At 38.1% G+C, this 16536-nt stretch overlaps 3 protein-coding genes across 3 annotated transcripts; 2 read left to right on the top strand and 1 right to left on the bottom strand.

Moving 5' to 3' along the window:
- Positions 1-580: 580 nt before the first annotated feature.
- LOC113304678 (glutamate receptor 3.7-like) lies at positions 581-5633 on the top strand. Its single transcript, XM_026553820.1, has 6 exons — positions 581-1506; positions 2201-3546; positions 3850-4127; positions 4231-4262; positions 4377-4783; positions 4900-5633. Exons 1-6 carry the CDS (start codon positions 1242-1244, stop codon positions 5335-5337), a joined length of 2766 nt encoding a protein of 921 aa, XP_026409605.1. The 5' UTR covers positions 581-1241; the 3' UTR covers positions 5338-5633.
- A 323-nt stretch (positions 5634-5956) lies between these two features.
- Positions 5957-11358, top strand: LOC113304665 (glutamate receptor 3.4-like). The gene is made up of 9 exons (XM_026553808.1): positions 5957-6186; positions 6281-6397; positions 6502-6557; positions 7113-7459; positions 8102-9450; positions 9680-9957; positions 10069-10100; positions 10239-10648; positions 10735-11358. The coding sequence occupies exons 4-9, from the start codon at positions 7123-7125 to the stop codon at positions 11191-11193; spliced, it is 2865 nt and encodes a 954-aa protein (XP_026409593.1). The 5' UTR covers positions 5957-6186; positions 6281-6397; positions 6502-6557; positions 7113-7122; the 3' UTR covers positions 11194-11358.
- Positions 11359-11858: 500 nt separating this feature from the next.
- LOC113304671 (cytochrome P450 77A3-like) lies at positions 11859-13692 on the bottom strand. Its single transcript, XM_026553812.1, has one exon. The coding sequence runs from the start codon at positions 13452-13454 to the stop codon at positions 11907-11909; it is 1548 nt and encodes a 515-aa protein (XP_026409597.1). The 5' UTR covers positions 13455-13692; the 3' UTR covers positions 11859-11906.
- Between the last annotated feature and the right edge of the window lie 2844 nt (positions 13693-16536).

Genomic DNA, 16536 nt, shown 5'->3' with positions numbered 1-16536 from the left:
GCCCGTTTTTTGTAAAACTCCATCAGGCGGACTTTATAAGTCCGCCCATTCTTTTCCAAATTCCATCAGGCGGACTTTAAAAGTCCGCCCATTCTTTTTCTTTTTTATTTAATTTCAATTTTCATCGGGCGTAATTTAAATTTCCGCCCGTTAACAAGCGTAAATTTATGTTACGCCCAGCATCAAACGTACTTTAAATTTACACCCGACTATATCAGAATTTGGGATTTGGTCGCGACCATATTTGGTCTGGAATTTGATCTTTGGTCCAAATTTGATCTTTACTCCGTCCCACTGTGTTAGGATCTCATCCCATAAATTTGGTTATACTCGCCCAATGTGGATGCTCTCAAAAACTATATGGCGTGACTTATCAACTCCATCCTTTGATGTGATTTAGTGATGAGGTAATTAGACTGGTTGATTAATATCTAATCTCTAATCCAACCAAATGAGATTGTCAGATGAGCAATCTGCGAAGAAATAGGAAGAAGAAAACGATAGACAGGAGGTGGCTTCAAGTCGGATTTCTTTTTGGGCCCATGCTGAATTCTCTGGGGTCTGGATTTATAATCGTGAAACCCACAAAATGCGAGTATATATTTTTTATATTCTTCTTCTCGCTTTAATTAAAAAAATTGTTTGAATGTGAAGCCGTGACTCGTGAACTGTTAGAAGAGAACCCAAAATCTTTAAGCTTGTAAGGTCTCCCAACAGCCAAGAGTCTAAAAACGCAGAATAACTTCCGATGCCTCCTTTTCTTTGAAAACTAAAACTTCATCAACATTTATATGCTTCATTCCCTCTCTCTTTTCTTTCTTCCATTAAAGAGCTTGCTGAACTCAAACTTGATTATTTTTTCCTTCAAGTATAAAACAAGAATATTTTTCTGCTTTTTGGAGTTTGCAGAGCTTCAGTGGGGGCTACTTCTTGCTAATCTTGTTGAAGCATAGTTCACCCAAGTACTTAATTTTTTGTATTTTATTAGAAAAAGTAAGTCCTTTGATGGGTTACTTTTGTTTTGATGCCCTCAAATTTTTTTTTCTAAACCGAAGATGTACAGTTTCTTGATCCCATTTCAATAGTCTCCAAGTTTTTCTAGTCCTTTTGGTACCCAAAATATCTCTCATTTGGGCATTCTATCAAACAATTTACGGTTCAAGGGAATCAAATAATCTCATTTGTGAAGAAATTGGGTAAATGGGTTGGAGAAAATAATTTGTTATTTGAAATATCCGACCATGAAATTCATGGGAAATGGTGTTTTCGTTTCAGTTATCATTTTGGTTTTTTTCCAACTTAATGGGAATGTAAAGTGCCAAACAACCACTGCTGTGAATGTTGGGGCACTTTTTACATTTGATTCAGTGATTGGTAGAGTTGCAAAGGTAGCTATTGAAGCTGCAGTAGCTGATGTCAATGCAGATCCTAGCATTCTGAAAAGAACCAAATTGAATTTCATAATGCAAGATACTAATTGCAGTGTCTTTTTGGGCTCAATGGCAGGTATTTCTTTTCTCTTCTCTTTGATTTGAGAGGGTTTTGTTGAACAACTAGTTTAAGCTTAAAACCAATAGTACTAGTTTTTGTGGGCACTTGAAATTGCTGAGACATAGATTGATTACATGGTTGATATTAACTGGAGTCTTACTATTTAGTACAACAAAACGACTTGAACTTCGTTTTGGTTTCTCATGAACTGACTTCTCATTCTCAAGCTGTGGCTCATTTTTGGATTACCAAATTTGTGGGTTACTATAAACTATGTTAATTTTTAAGACTAAATCAGCAAACATCCTAATTTTATGTCAAGGCCATAAGTAGTTCAAATCAGTCTCTGCTTGAATGTTCTCTGTAAGTAAGGCATAAATGCATTATTGGAACAAGAAATAGAACATGTTCACTTCTGAATGAGGAACAAAGCTAGAGCAGGGTTCAGTACAAGTATGTTTAAATGTCATGTGAACTATTTTTTTTTTTGATTTCGAGCTCTAAGGTAGTAAGATGTATAGATGAGAAAACACTGGAAGATGTATTTGTTTGTGTCACATCTCATAAAGTAAGCCTTTAGTTAGGTACTCATGGATTGTTTATATGGTTTATACAGTAATTTGACTTATGTTTTTTAAATAGCTTGATCTGAAAAGTTATTTGAGTAGAATGGTGATGTTAAATTCTCATTGTTGAATTCTACATGCAGCCTTTCAGCTACTTGAGAGAGATGTAGTGGCTGTAATTGGCCCACAATCCTCTTCAGTAGCTCATATGATATCTTTCATTGCCAATGGACTACAAGTTCCTCTTATCTCATTTGCTGCAACTGATGCAACTCTTTCTGCCCTTCAGTTCCCGTTCTTTCTTCGCACAACTTTAAGTGATTCACACCAGATGGCTGCAATGGCTGATGTGATTGACTACTATAATTGGCATGAGGTTGTTGCTGTATTTGTTGATGATGATCATGGACGAAATGGGATATCGCTCTTGGATTCTCAACTTGCAAAAAGAACATCAAAATTGTCTCATAAATTAGCTCTCCCTCATGGTGCAAATGCTAGTGTTATTTCTGATTTGCTCGATAAATCTAGGGAAATAGGGGTCCGGGTTTATGTAGTTCATGTTAATCCTGATTCAGGTCTTGAAGTATTCTCAATAGCAAAACAATTACAGATGATGACAAGTGATTATGTTTGGCTTGCCACAGATTGGTTGTCTACTAACTTAGATTCATCACCAACTGTGGACCCTAATTTACTGCAAACCCTTCAAGGGGTTGTTGGGCTTCGACAGCATACACCAGAGTCTAGCATGAAGAAGGCATTTTATACACGGTGGAGAGGTTTACAGAAAAACGGACGTGTATTTTCCAGTTTGAATGCTTATGGACTATATGCTTATGATACAGTATGGACAGTTGCTCGTGGTATTGATGAATTCTTGAAGGAACATGGAAATCTCACATTTTCTTTTAGTAAAAGGTTACCAAATATGAATGACTCAACAGTGCAGTTGGAAAAGCTCAAAATCTTTGATGGCGGGAGAATTCTGGTTAACAAATTACTAGAGACTAATTTCACTGGTTTAACAGGTCAAGTTGGATTTGATTCGAACAGAAATCTTGTCAACAGTTCTTATGATGTTATTAATATTGATCAGGTGTCAATTCATAGGATTGGTTACTGGTCTCGTAATTCAGGACTTTCAGTTGTACCCCCTGAAAAATTAACCAGGGAGCAACAGATTAAGTCACGCGTGGATCAGAAACTTAATAACGCTACATGGCCTGGTGGTAAGACAGAAAAGCCACGTGGTTGGGTGATTGCAAGTAATGAAAAGCCACTGAGAGTTGGGGTGCCTAATAGGGTCAGTTTCCCCGACTTTGTTACAGAAGATCAAGACACCCATGAAGTGAAGGGATACTGTATTGATGTGTTTAATGCAGCTCTGAATCTAATTGCGTACGAAGTTCCATATAAATTCCAGGTTTTTGGGGATGGGAGGTTGAATCCTGATTATGACGAGCTTGTTAAAATGGTTTCAGATGATGTAAGTGCCGTTTTCATAAAAGAAAACTTAGTCATTCATGTGGCTAAATAAGTAATTGAAAGTATTGGTCTAGTGAATGCCACACACAACTACCTAAGCTTCTCATTAGCTAAATTGGTGGCGCTATAATGGCCTATGCTTTTGCTACTACTTGAAATCTTGGTTTGTAGGTGAAAACCTGCACAAAAATTATCAGTTTCACTGAATACAAAAGCCCCAAAACTGGTTCATTTGGTGATTTCATTTGGTAACTATTCTGTTGGTGGATGAATTTCTAATTTGCTTGACATGCTGTGTCATTAGGTGATTGATGCTGCTATTGGAGACATTACCATTGTTACAAACAGGACAAGGTTTGCTGATTTTACTCAGCCTTATGCTGCTAATGGACTTGTAATAGTGGTTCCCATTAAAAATATGAAATCAAGTGCTTGGGTATACCTTAAGCCATTCACTGCGGAAATGTGGTGCGTCACTGCTGGTTTTTTCCTTTTAATCGGTGTGGTCATTTGGATTCTTGAGCATCGGATCAATGACGATTTCCGGGGTTCACCCAGGCGTCAGGTTATAACCATGCTATTGTAAGCTTTCCTGATTACTCCTGCTGTTGTATTCCATTACGTTTGTCTACCACTGGTGTGAAGGTTTTTGACGCTTTTGATTCTTCTGCCATTTTCATTTCAGGTTTAGCTTTTCAACTTTATTTAAGACAAACCGTAAGGGAGATCATAAACCTGTATCATTTGTTCAATAGTATGTAAGTATATGTTTCCTTGTGCCTGAGACTAACACGTCGGTCATTTTCTTTATCTTGCCATTGAAAATCACAGAAGAAGATACAGTGAGCACACTTGGACGGATGGTAATGATGGTGTGGCTTTTTCTATTGATGGTAATCACGTCAAGTTACACTGCAAGCTTGACTTCAATACTTACAGTCCAGCAGTTATCGTCACCAATCACGGGAATCGACAGCTTGATCACAAGCAATCAGCCGATTGGGCTTCCAGGGGGTTCATTTGTTCACAAGTATCTGACTGACAGTCTGAATATATACGAGGGAAGACTAGTTTCTCTGGAGGACACGGATGACTATGCAAGGGCATTGCAGCGTGGGCCTGATGACGGAGGTGTAGCTGCTATCGTGGATGAGCTTCCATACATAGAGGAGTTTCTGTCTCAGCATACAGATTTTGGTATCGCTGGACACATGTTTACTAAGAGTGGATGGGGATTTGTGAGTACAACTAATCACACTTGCACGAAAGACTATTCATTTATTTATACAACTCTTCTGCAGAGTCCAGACCCTTCTTATGAATTAATTCTATCTTGTTTATATGGTATATGTAGGCTTTCAAGAAAGGATCTCCTCTCGCCGTTGACATGTCTACAGCGATATTAAGGCTTTCAGAAAACGGAGATCTCCAAAAGATCAACGAGAAATGGTTCTGTAGGACTGGCTGTTTATTGCGGAAAGGACGGCGATCCGAACCTAATCAACTTCATCTAGTAAGTTTCTGGGGTTTGTTTCTTCTATGTGCCATCTTCACCATCACCTGCTTGTTGATATTTCTTTTCCGAATGGTTCGACAATATGTTCAATACAAGAGAAAGCGGAGGCAACTGTTAGCAATTTCATCCTCTGATCAAACACCACATAGTACGAGTGGCTTGTCTAGAGTTGTTTATAACTTCTTTGATTTCATTGATGAAAAGGAAGAAGCTATCAAGAAAATGTTTAAACCGTCTATAAATCCGCATCCACCAACTAACGATGAAATCAGATAAACTGCATTATACAAAACGAGCAAGGAGGATAAATTTTTTCAGTTATGAACAAGGAATGGAGCATGTAAATATTCCTTCTGGCCAACATTTTTAAGAGTTGTGTGTAACTCTTCTCCTAGAAATATTACAAAATTAGTTGTCTAACACTCAGAAATGTACTGCACTAAACTCTTGAGTAACGACGATAAAGTCAAGTTACAAGTTTAAACCATGCAACATTCATATTGGTTTTGATGAGGTATGATTTTAGACCCATCAAACTATTTCTTCAAATAAACACTTTTCCTTTACATTTTCTCAAAATCTGTGTGGATTCTCCTTGTTTAATTTCAACTGTTGTGTGCTGCAACAACTTTTTAGTAAGACAATCCCAAATTTGAGTTTTAGAGATTTTTTTTTGATCGGAATATTACAGATCTTATAGACGTGTTTTCACATCATGTTTTGGTATGATTTTTAGCCACATTCATCCTTACCAGAACATGTAAGCAACTACAGTATACAGGGGTATTCATAACCCACATTACAGTGCAGTCAACATCTAAGCATAAGATTCTCTTTTTGGCGGGTAGCTATAATAATAATCTTGAAGTCTTTAAACCTCAGGAAGAGTATCTTAGTTAGGATTAGGTAAATGCAGTACTCCCTCTTCCCAAATCTTGACAGTTAGTCAATGGCAATTCTCTAATGTACCTGTACGATTAGGGTTTCAACGAATCGTGCGTTCCCTTAATTGAAACGAAAAATGTCCGATTTCATAAACTCAATCATCACATAAAATGACCGCAAGGAAAATGCAGACTGAGAAAGAACCTGAAATCATAAGGGAGTCTTTTTGCTTCAACTCAGGTATATATTTATGCACACTTTTTATTTCCTTCTTCTTTTTTGGCCAATTGAAAATGTTAGTTTGGTAATTAATCGGGCGTTTGTTCTTTTTTAGGGGTGGAAATCTAACTTGCCATAAGTAGATAAAGTGGGATATTTTTGTAAAAGAAGAAGAAGAATCCAACTGTGTATGTAGTGGATTAATATGTCCATGAGGTTCATGTGTTCAAAGGTAGGGCCTACAATTTCAAGTAAAAATAAAATAAAGATGATGGAAGTTTGATTCTGATTCTTTACCTTGATATCAAGATTATACAATTCGATCTTTTTTCGTAGTTTGATGGTGAAATGGAGACCAAACTAGTACTCAACAGTTCAGTTCTTAACCGAAGGTAAGACTTTTAATTAAATTAAAAGATTTAATCCTTTTCATTGATATTTTAATTAATTACAATATTTTATTGATCAATGTTTATTGTGACATGTTGGGAGTATTGTCTTAATGATTCCTAATATTCATATGGGTTGTCACACAACTTGGTTTACTTTAATTTTTAATTTTCTTGGCCGTATTTAGTCCTTTAGAAGTATGTGATTTGTTTTCAAATTTCGAGTACATTGAAAAAGAAAGCTAAGTTGTTCAACTCATTTTTGCATTTATTATTTTGCTCTTTTATGCCAATTCTTGACATGGGTTTGGTAGAAATTTAGGAACCTATGTACTATGAGTTTATCTGAATTATGAGATTTATGATTCCTCTACACATGTTTCTATTCTGAGTGTTTGCTGGAATTTCTTGATTGTTTGAGAAGTGGGTACATGAATGTCCACCTTTAATGTCTAGCATGAATCATGGAGGTTTATTGAGTTGAGCTGTTGATTGGCGATTAGCATCATTCTTCTTGTTCATAATGGTGTCTCATTCCTGTGTTTGCTTGTTTTGAAGTTGAGAGTTCATGGAAGAGCTGGTGTTTTATATTATGGAGCTCCATCAGTTGGTTAGGCCAGACAAAACATGCTATGTGAGAATGCTTTTGATGATGATGTTCGTATGCTCATTCGCTCCTGTAGAAGTCAAAGGTCTGACTGGAAATTCCAGTTCATCATCAAGGCCTAGTTTTGTGAATGTGGGGGCTCTATTTACTTTCAATTCAACCATTGGGAGAGCGGCAAAACCAGCTATTTTAGCAGCCGTTGCGGATGTGAATTCTGATTCGAGTATCCTTTCTGGGACAAAACTAAATGTTGTCATGCACGACACAGTTTGCAGTGAATTTCTTGGAACGATAGAAGGTACGCTTGCGTGGTGAGATTTACTACTTAATAGATCATTAAATTCATGGTTACTCTTCCTCGAGTTCAAAACTTCAACTTCTTCTAAATTGTGCAGACTGTTCTATTATCTGTTTCTGATTCTGCATTCTTTGATTTACATGTAATGTCTGGTAGCCTTGAGAACTTTACAATTTTAGAATTGAAGTCCTAGCACACCCAGCTAAAAGTATGAAGTGATAACTTATTATCCGCAACGCTGCTTGTTTGTTTCAGCAAACCCTGTGAATATTCCTTATAATGAGGATTACATTACAGTTTCAGACAATACAATATCCATGCTTTGGGATTTCCTCTATCATTCAATACCATTCATATACCGCCATGCACTCTTAGTAACTATTGCCTGTAAAGGAATTCCTAGGCTGTATCTAGTTCATAACCTTGGAGCAAGAAACAGTTTGAAGCCTTCTAATGCATGAAAATTAAGTTCTTTATGGTTACTATCTGAAATCTGTCGGAGTGAATAGCGAGATTAAACAATAACTGGATTGTAGAGCTAAACCTTGAGAAATAAGGTATCTAAGCAATTGTGATTTAGTTTGCATGTGTCATCTATTCCTGTGTAAGATGCTGGTTTTGACACTTCACATCCTTCTACAGCTTTGCAGCTAATGGAGAAAGATGTTGTTGCCATCATTGGTCCACAATCCTCTGGAATAGCTCATGTAATTTCCCATGTTGTCGAAGAGCTTCACGTTCCACTTTTATCGTTTGGAGCAACAGACCCTACTCTATCAGCACTTCAATATTCATATTTCATCCGCACGACGCAAAGTGACTACTTTCAGATGCAGGCTGTTGCTGACTTGGTTGATTTTTATGGATGGAGAGAGGTAATTGCCATTTATCTTGATGATGATTATGGACGAAGTGGCATATCTGCTCTAGGTGATGCGCTAGCAAAGAAGCGATCAAAGATCTCTTATAAGGCTGCATTTACTCCTAGGGCCACAGAAAGCACAATCAATGACTTACTGGTTGATGTAAATCTGATGGAATCTCGAGTTTATGTAGTGCATGTAAACCCTGATTCCGGTCTAAATATTTTCTCTGTTGCAAAGTCTCTTGAAATGATGAACAATGGTTATGTGTGGATCACAACAGATTGGCTCCCATCTGTAATAGATTCATCAGAACCAGTAGACGCTGATACAATGAATCTCTTACAAGGAGTAGTTTCACTTCGTCACCACACTCCAGACTCGAGACTGAAAAAGGGTTTTATCTCTAGGTGGAATCATTTAAGAAGGAATGACATTGCTAGCTCAAGTATGAATTCATATGCACTTTATGCTTATGACACAGTTTGGTTAGTTGCCCGTGCTATTGAGAGTTTCCTGAATGAAGGAGAAAAAATTTCTTTCTCGAAAGATCAGAGGCTGCATGATACAAATGGAAGTAAACTGCAGTTAACAGCAGCATTGCGTGTCTTTGATGGAGGTCAGAGCTTACTTCAGAAAATTATCAGAACAAACTTTACTGGTTTATCCGGTCAGATACAGTTAGATCTAGAGAAGAATTTGATTCACCCAGCTTACGATGTTATCAACTTTGGTGGTTCTGGGTCTCGTACGATTGGATATTGGACTGATTATTCTGGTCTCTCAGTTGTTTCTCCTGAAACCCAATACCAGAAACCTCCAAACACGTCTGCTAGTAGTCAGATGCTTCACAGTGTGATATGGCCTGGTGAAACAACGGTAAAGCCGCGCGGATGGGTGTTTCCCAACAATGGGATGCCTCTGAGAATTGGGGTTCCAAACAGAGTTAGTTATAAGGCATTTGTGGCGAAAGATAAAGGTCCTAATGGTGCCAAGGGGTTCTCTATAGATGTGTTTGAAGCTGCAGTACGGTTGTTGCCTTATGCTGTTCCACACACATATATATTGTTTGGTGATGGTCAGAGAAACCCTAGCTACAGCGATCTAGTGAGGATGGTCGCTGATAATGTGAGTAATCTTTCTAATGAAATATATGTATAATCTCAGCTTAGCAAGGAAGGTGGTTGTACTCGTCAACAATCAAATTTTTATTTGGTGTTATCATCAGTTTTCTTTTCTAGGTGAACAACTAGGCGAAGCCACAAATCTAGAGGATGAAATCTGAGGTCAATTTAAATATATGGATATTGCACTATAAGTTTGAAATGCCTGAAACTTTCTTCTTTTCCTTTTACAGAAATTTGATGCAGCTGTTGGAGACGTAACCATTATTACCAATAGGACACGAATTGTTGATTTTACACAGCCTTACGTTGGATCTGGTCTTATTATAGTTGCTCCTGTCAAACAAACAGACTCAAGTGCTTGGGCCTTTCTAAAGCCATTTACATATCAAATGTGGCTAGTCACTGGTGTTTTCTTTCTATTTGTGGGATCCGTTGTATGGATTCTCGAGCATCGGATGAACACTGAATTCCGTGGGCCACCAAGACAACAACTTGTGACAGTTTTCTGGTTAGTATCTCCAACTCTTCTAGAGATCCATCATATGTTGGATATCTTTGTCTTTGCTAAGTCATATAGATTTCTAAGAAGTGTCACTCTACTCTACTTTAAATTTTGCAGGTTTAGTTTCTCAACAATGTTTTTTGCACACAGTGAGTAAACTTTGCCTCTTATCCTTGTGTGAATTTTCGGTTTGGCCCACTGTAACCTCTTTTTATTTGACAAGTCCTAATCTGTAATTTGAATCTTCAATTGTAATGTCAATTCACTATTCTTGAACCTAAATGCAGGAGAAAATACCGTGAGTACTCTTGGGCGTTCCGTGCTGCTGATATGGCTCTTTGTAGTATTAATTATCAACTCAAGTTACACGGCTAGTTTGACCTCAATCCTTACAGTCCAGCAACTCTCATCGGGTATTTCAGGGATTGACAGCTTAATCTCAAGTAATTATCCTATTGGGGTCCAAGATGGGTCATTTGCAAAAAACTATCTGATTGAAGAGCTAAACATAGCCGAGTCAAGGATTAGAATACTGAAAAGTCAAGAAGAGTATCTAAGTGCCCTTCAACTTGGACCTAGCGGCAGTGGAGTCGCTGCCATTGTAGATGAACTTCCATACATTGAGGTTTTTTTATCCAGTGCCAAGTGCAAGTTCAAGATAATCGGACAGGAATTTACAAAAAGCGGTTGGGGATTTGTAAGTACAAGCTATTGATCTGAAAGCTTATCCTGGCAAAGATATATGGTGTTATTCTAAGTTTCTAACCCTTTCTCCATTAACAGGCATTCCAGAGGGACTCTCCTTTAGCTGTTGACCTATCAACGGCTATCCTTCAACTCTCGGAGAATGGTGAGCTACAGAGGATTCACGATAAATGGTTATCATACACACTGTGTTCCATGCAAGCCACTCAAGAAGTCGAGTCCAACCGACTATCTCTAAAAAGCTTTTGGGGACTATTCCTCATATGTGGAATATCATGCTTTCTCGCTCTCCTTATATTTTTCATCAGAGTCTTGTGTCAGTTCCGGAGGTATGTTCCAGGGGATGAAGTGGCAGAAGCGGTAGAAATGGAAAGACCACACCTTTCACGGGGGCCAAGCCGTTCAACTAGCTTCAAGAACTTGATTGATTTCGTTGACAAAAAAGAACACGAAATCAAAAATAAACTAAAGAAGAAATCAAGTGATATTAGTAGACAAGTTATAGATGAACAACACCCTTCTACCTCCTTTCCTTAAAGAAGGCTTCTTGTGTAGGATTCATGAGTATGACCAAAGGTAAAAACCAAGGTTATACTCTGTATAAGAAATCACTCATTTATGTTGTAAAACCCAGATTAACACATTCACAATGTACACAATCTTACATTATTTTCAATACAATTTACCAAGGAAAAAATCTTGCCAAGGTGTGTACAGTCTGGAAAGTCTCTTTATAGCTAGCCTTGAACCATTGAATTTAATTCGAAAAAAGCAAAACCATATCTGTGTGACAGAACACTCTTACTCTTCTGGCAAATGACTTTGATGTTTCAACACACAACGAAAATGGATATTTTTCCTCTAGTAGGAAACAAACGATAAAATGCACATGACTCTAGATATTGTAAAACCAAAAGTAGAGATACCAAGACCCCCAACCTGAACTAAATTACTGCACAAGCAAAGAAATGTAACCCTAGCTGTGTTTGAGATCAAATTACACCAACTCTATAGCTACATAATAAATTATGAGCCTAAGTTACTTGCTCTATTAGCTTTCTCTGTCTGATCATCCAACTAATAGGGTTTAGAATCCTGAAAACAGAATTATATATATAATTATAATATAGTGTATTTAATAGCATCACCGGATACAATAAATTCTCTAACAGTGAACAGGAGAAAGTGGATGACAGAAACAATAAACAGCTACAAAAATTCCAGCAAAAAAGCAATTTGGAGGAAACAACTTAGCAAGCAACAACTGTAGATGACCTAGGCAAGATAACAGCCCTAAGAGAGTTTTTCATGACCACGGTAAAAGCAAAAGTTTCCGTCGGGTCGGGTGGAGAACCGGGTACTGGAACCCATTTGAAAGCTTGAACCATTTGTGCAAGTAACATATGAACATGTAAAGTTCCAAGGGTTGAAGCCGGACAAATTCTTCTTCCGGCACCAAATGGCATCATCTTCAAATTTTTTGTACCGGTGATATCAACATCAACTCCATCTCCATCTAAAAATCTTTCGGGTATAAACTCATCCGGATCTTTCCATGCACTTGGATCTTCAGTAAGCCATGCTGTATAAATCTCTAAATTTGCATCTGCCGGAATTGTGTATCCACCCAACTCGGTCTCTTTGGTTGCTGCATGAGACAGCACAAAATGACTTGGTGGGTGTCTTCTAAATGTTTCCTTCACAACTGCACTCAAATATCTCATTTTCTCAACATCTTCCTCAGTAATGACCCCTTCTTTCCCTACACTTTCAACAATTTCATCATACAATTTTTGTTGTATTTCTTGGTTGGTGACTAAATGAAGCAGCGCCCATTCTAGGGCTGTTGCACTAGTATCTGTTCCAGCATTCATGACCTCAGAACACAAGGTTACCAACTCCTCTTCACCTAATCGGCCTCGACCAGCTGGTTCTAACCCGAATAGCGAGTCAATATACGCTGCACCAATTTCACTCACCATCACCGAGTCATGGCTTAGATCTTTACCACCACTCTCTACAAAAGCTCTCCTTTTTCTTACTAATGGAACCAGACACTCCAGTTGCTTTCTCCTTAGTTCTTTGGCTTCTTTCAATTGTTTCCTAAACAATGGTGTAAATATAGGTAGAAAATCGGGTAGTTTTGGTGTTGTCATTAACATGACATCTTTTAAAACAGCTTCAATTTCTTTGATTAGGGTTTCAGATATTTTAGCACCAAAACAAATACACACTAAGATACTACATATTGTAAGTCTACAATTACTCATAACTTCAACGGAACCGGTTTCTTGACACTCACTTTTGAGTCTTCTCAGATGATTCTCCAATGCCCATTTCCGGATCCAGCTACACTGACGAATTCTCGCCGGGTTTATCAACTCCGTAACAAAATTTCTTCGTAATGTACGCCAAAGAGGACCATATTGAGCAGAATTGATTGTGCACTTACCCACACTGAATAAAAGACGAGTCGGTGATTCCTCAGGTCGACTAGCGAAAATGGGTCCTTTTTGGACTAATGCTTCATGGATTAGTTCAGAACTTGAGATAATAACCAGTGTACGTTGCCCCATTTGCATGGTGAATATAGGACCATATTTCAGACGTAAATCACGAACAATATACATGAACGGTCGACGTTGAAGAACAACTTGAAGTAAGTTTCCGACTAGAGGCCAACCTGGTGGACCAGGAGGAAGATTCTTGGATCCTCCGCCTGTGACTGACCAATATTTCCACCATATGAATGTGAAAAGAATTGATACAGAGATGATAATGAGATCAAGAGCTTCCATTTTTGTAGATCAGGGAAGAAAGAGTGAAAATGTAAAGGTTTAAAGAGAGTGTATATGAAGATAGTGAAGAAGGATGGTAGCTAGGGTTAATATATATATAGAATGAAGAAGATAAAGATGTAAAAGAAGAGTTAATGAGTTTGCACCAGCCAACTGAAACAATTGAATGTTATCATCAGATACTTTTCTTTTTCCAAAATGGGTATAATAAAGAAAGAATTAATGAAGATGGACTACTGGAAAACTCCCCACCTTACTTATATAGGAGTAATTGTATGTTTAATACTAGATCCACGGCATGGTTTTTAGAAGCTTTTAAAAAAATTAGAATTAATGAAGATGAACTGAATACCCCACCTCCCACTTGTCTAGAATATGTTGAATTGGTGTACACACGTTTTGTTTTTGATAAAAATTAGACTTATATAAAATTTATATAAATATTATCTTCCTAATAAATTTATAATCACTAGTTACGACTAATTTATTTATAAGAAAACACCCGTTTCAAACATCAACCATGAAACAACCCTTCACGCTTCGACATACGCATCACTTCCTTAAAATTAAAAATGCTTCACGCTCCACTTCACGCTTTCAATACCTTGATCCACAACCATTTGAGGGGATATTTTTTAAGATTGCTAATACGACAAAATACATATTGGTAAGGGATTTGTACACCTAGGGCTGTCAATGGATGTCCGAAATCCGCTATCTGGTTCCGAATATCCGGAATCCGTTAGGGTTAATATCCGACATAACAGTTATCCGATATCTGGTTCCCATAACGTATCAGATATCCGCATGTTAACGTAACGGCACCGGCTGAGGGTGTTTCCATTAGGTTAAGTTCCGATACCGTTAACAATATACACATTCATCCATTTTACCTTTATCCCACTAAATTCCTCGTTCATATCTTCAATATCTCTGAAAGAAAACCTACCTTTTTTTTTTTGAAAGGTTCACCAATTTTATTTAAGAGAGGAAACTTGAGGTTACATTTCTAGGATATTTAGTTCCAATCCTATCATTAAAAACAATGTCTTGGATGAAGGATGGGCATGTGAATTCCCAGCTGTTTGTTGTTGTCGTTGCCGTGCTCTGTGTTTGGTTGGATACTGCTTTGTTTGCCAGTCCATCAGCAGCCTGGTTTGCTTCTCTCCAAGTGTGTGTGATTTTGTAGTACGGAATTTCACCTAGGAGCGAGTTAATTTCTGCTAGCATATTGTTTGGGTACCATGGTGTTGGTTCATGTTTTTGTATTAGATGTAGCAGTGCTTGTGAATCAACTTCAAACCAGATTCTCTGCCATTGGTTTTGAGTAGCTATCCTTTTCGCCAGTAGTAAACCCCATGTTTTCTCCTGGATTGATGTTGTTATCCCGAGTGGTGCCGCCATTGCCTTGAGTAGATTCCCTTCATTGTTTCTACATATGATTCATGCCCCTGCCGGTCCTGGGTTACCTTTGGATGCGTCGTCTGTATTTACCTTGATGCAATTTATTTCCGGTGGAGTCCATCCTATGTAGATCGTTGAAGTAGTTGTTATTTGCCTTTGTACTCTGGTGATTGTTGGCTCATTCGCCATGAATAGTGCTACGTATTTATGTGCTCTTTGATACTCTTCATACATCACCATTATAATTTGGAATGTTTGCACTGGTTGTTGTCGTTGCCGTTTGTATACCTTTGCATTTCTTGCCAAACATATATGCCATGCTATGAAGCCGAATAATACTCTGTCTTTTTCTGAGTAAGCTTTGTCTAGAATTTGGTGTATGTTGGTTGGGCATGTGTTGTAAGTGTAGTTTGGCTGCCTTTGTTGGTGTTGTCGTTGTTGTGGTAGTGCCTGATGTGTTCCTGCATGAAGTTGTTGTTGCTGATGAGTGTTGGTGGTCGCCGCCGAGACTGCTACATGATTGAATATTAATTGCCATGTTTCTGCTGAGTTGTTGCATTCAAAAATTAGGTGTTGTGTCGATTCTTCCTGGTTGTTGCATGTTGGGCATGTAGGTGATGGAGTTATGTGAAACCGATGGAGTCTTTGGAATGTTGGTAATCCTTGATGAGTGACCTTCCACAAGAAAAGTCTGATTTTCGGTGGAAAACTTAGTTTCCAGATGGAGTTGTAGTCCACAACTTGTTGATTATGGGTTTGGTTTGTTGGGGGATTGGTTGTTTGGGATGTGAATTTGTTGTAGTCGGTTTTTGATGTGTAAGTGCCAGTTTTGGAGTATGGCCAGATTAGTTGATCCGCCTTTGGTTGCTTGGGGAGGTGAATGTTGATGATCTTTTGGGCTATGGGTATTTGAAATTTTGAGAAGATGAGGTTGTGGTTCCAGGTATTGGATGTTGGTTCAATGAAGTAGCTAACCGGGGTATCCGGTAGAAGGTTGTGGTATTGGTTTGGAATTGATGAAGGTTCTGAGTTTGGGATCCAATTTTGATTGATCATTGTGTTCTTGCCATCTTGAACCTGTGAGAAAACTAAACCCTGCAAAACAGTAGATATGTTAGCTAGTTTTCCACAATAGACTGGCTGATGATTGAGGTTTTGGGAAAGATAGGTGATTTTGATTGGGTTTGAAATATTTTGGAGTGGAGATTGATGACCAGACTGATGATTTGGGTTGTTGTAATTTCCAAACTCGTTTCATCAACAATGCTTGATTATGTTCTTTGCTTCTTCTGATTTCAAGACCCCCCTGTGATAATGGATTTGTAACTGTGTCCCATCCAATTGGGTGCATCTTCTTTGTTTGGTTATCATGTCCCCAGAGAAAGTTTTTGGTGAGTCTATCAATCTTATCGTGCACTGCAGTAGACAACTGTTGTGCTTGCATGACATGGTTCACAGTTGGGGTTATCACTGTCTTTATTAGAATTACTCGTCCCGCTTGATTAACACATTTTGTTATCCAGCCTTTAGCTTTCCTTTCCAATTTGTTGAGTAATTCAGAGATGGCTGAAGTTTTGGGGTGGTGGATGATCGAGGATTTATCTCTATTGATTGCTTGTCTAGCAGATTCTGAGTACCGTATCGGGAGTTGGTTCAGAGTATCACATGCTTGCAGATC

Source organism: Papaver somniferum, chromosome 1, assembly GCF_003573695.1.
Source record: "Papaver somniferum cultivar HN1 chromosome 1, ASM357369v1, whole genome shotgun sequence".
In the NCBI taxonomy this organism is placed as follows: Eukaryota; Viridiplantae; Streptophyta; class Magnoliopsida; order Ranunculales; family Papaveraceae; genus Papaver; species Papaver somniferum.
This window is presented reverse-complemented; position numbering and strand designations above follow the sequence as displayed.

Bases quoted from the DNA above. Each gene is read 5' to 3' on its own strand.
- LOC113304671 (XM_026553812.1), bottom strand. From the start codon at position 13,454: ATGGAAGCTCTTGATCTCATTATCATCTCTGTATCAATTCTTTTCACA.
- LOC113304678 (XM_026553820.1), top strand. From the start codon at position 1,242: ATGAAATTCATGGGAAATGGTGTTTTCGTTTCAGTTATCATTTTGGTT. The intron at 4,128-4,230 runs GTAAGCTTTCCT...TTTTCATTTCAG, and splicing joins CAGGTTATAACCATGCTATT to GTTTAGCTTTTCAACTTTAT. The intron at 4,263-4,376 runs GTAAGGGAGATC...TGAAAATCACAG, and splicing joins AACTTTATTTAAGACAAACC to AAGAAGATACAGTGAGCACA.
- LOC113304665 (XM_026553808.1), top strand. From the start codon at position 7,123: ATGGAAGAGCTGGTGTTTTATATTATGGAGCTCCATCAGTTGGTTAGG. The intron at 9,958-10,068 runs GTTAGTATCTCC...TAAATTTTGCAG, and splicing joins CAACTTGTGACAGTTTTCTG to GTTTAGTTTCTCAACAATGT. The intron at 10,649-10,734 runs GTAAGTACAAGC...CTCCATTAACAG, and splicing joins CAAAAAGCGGTTGGGGATTT to GCATTCCAGAGGGACTCTCC.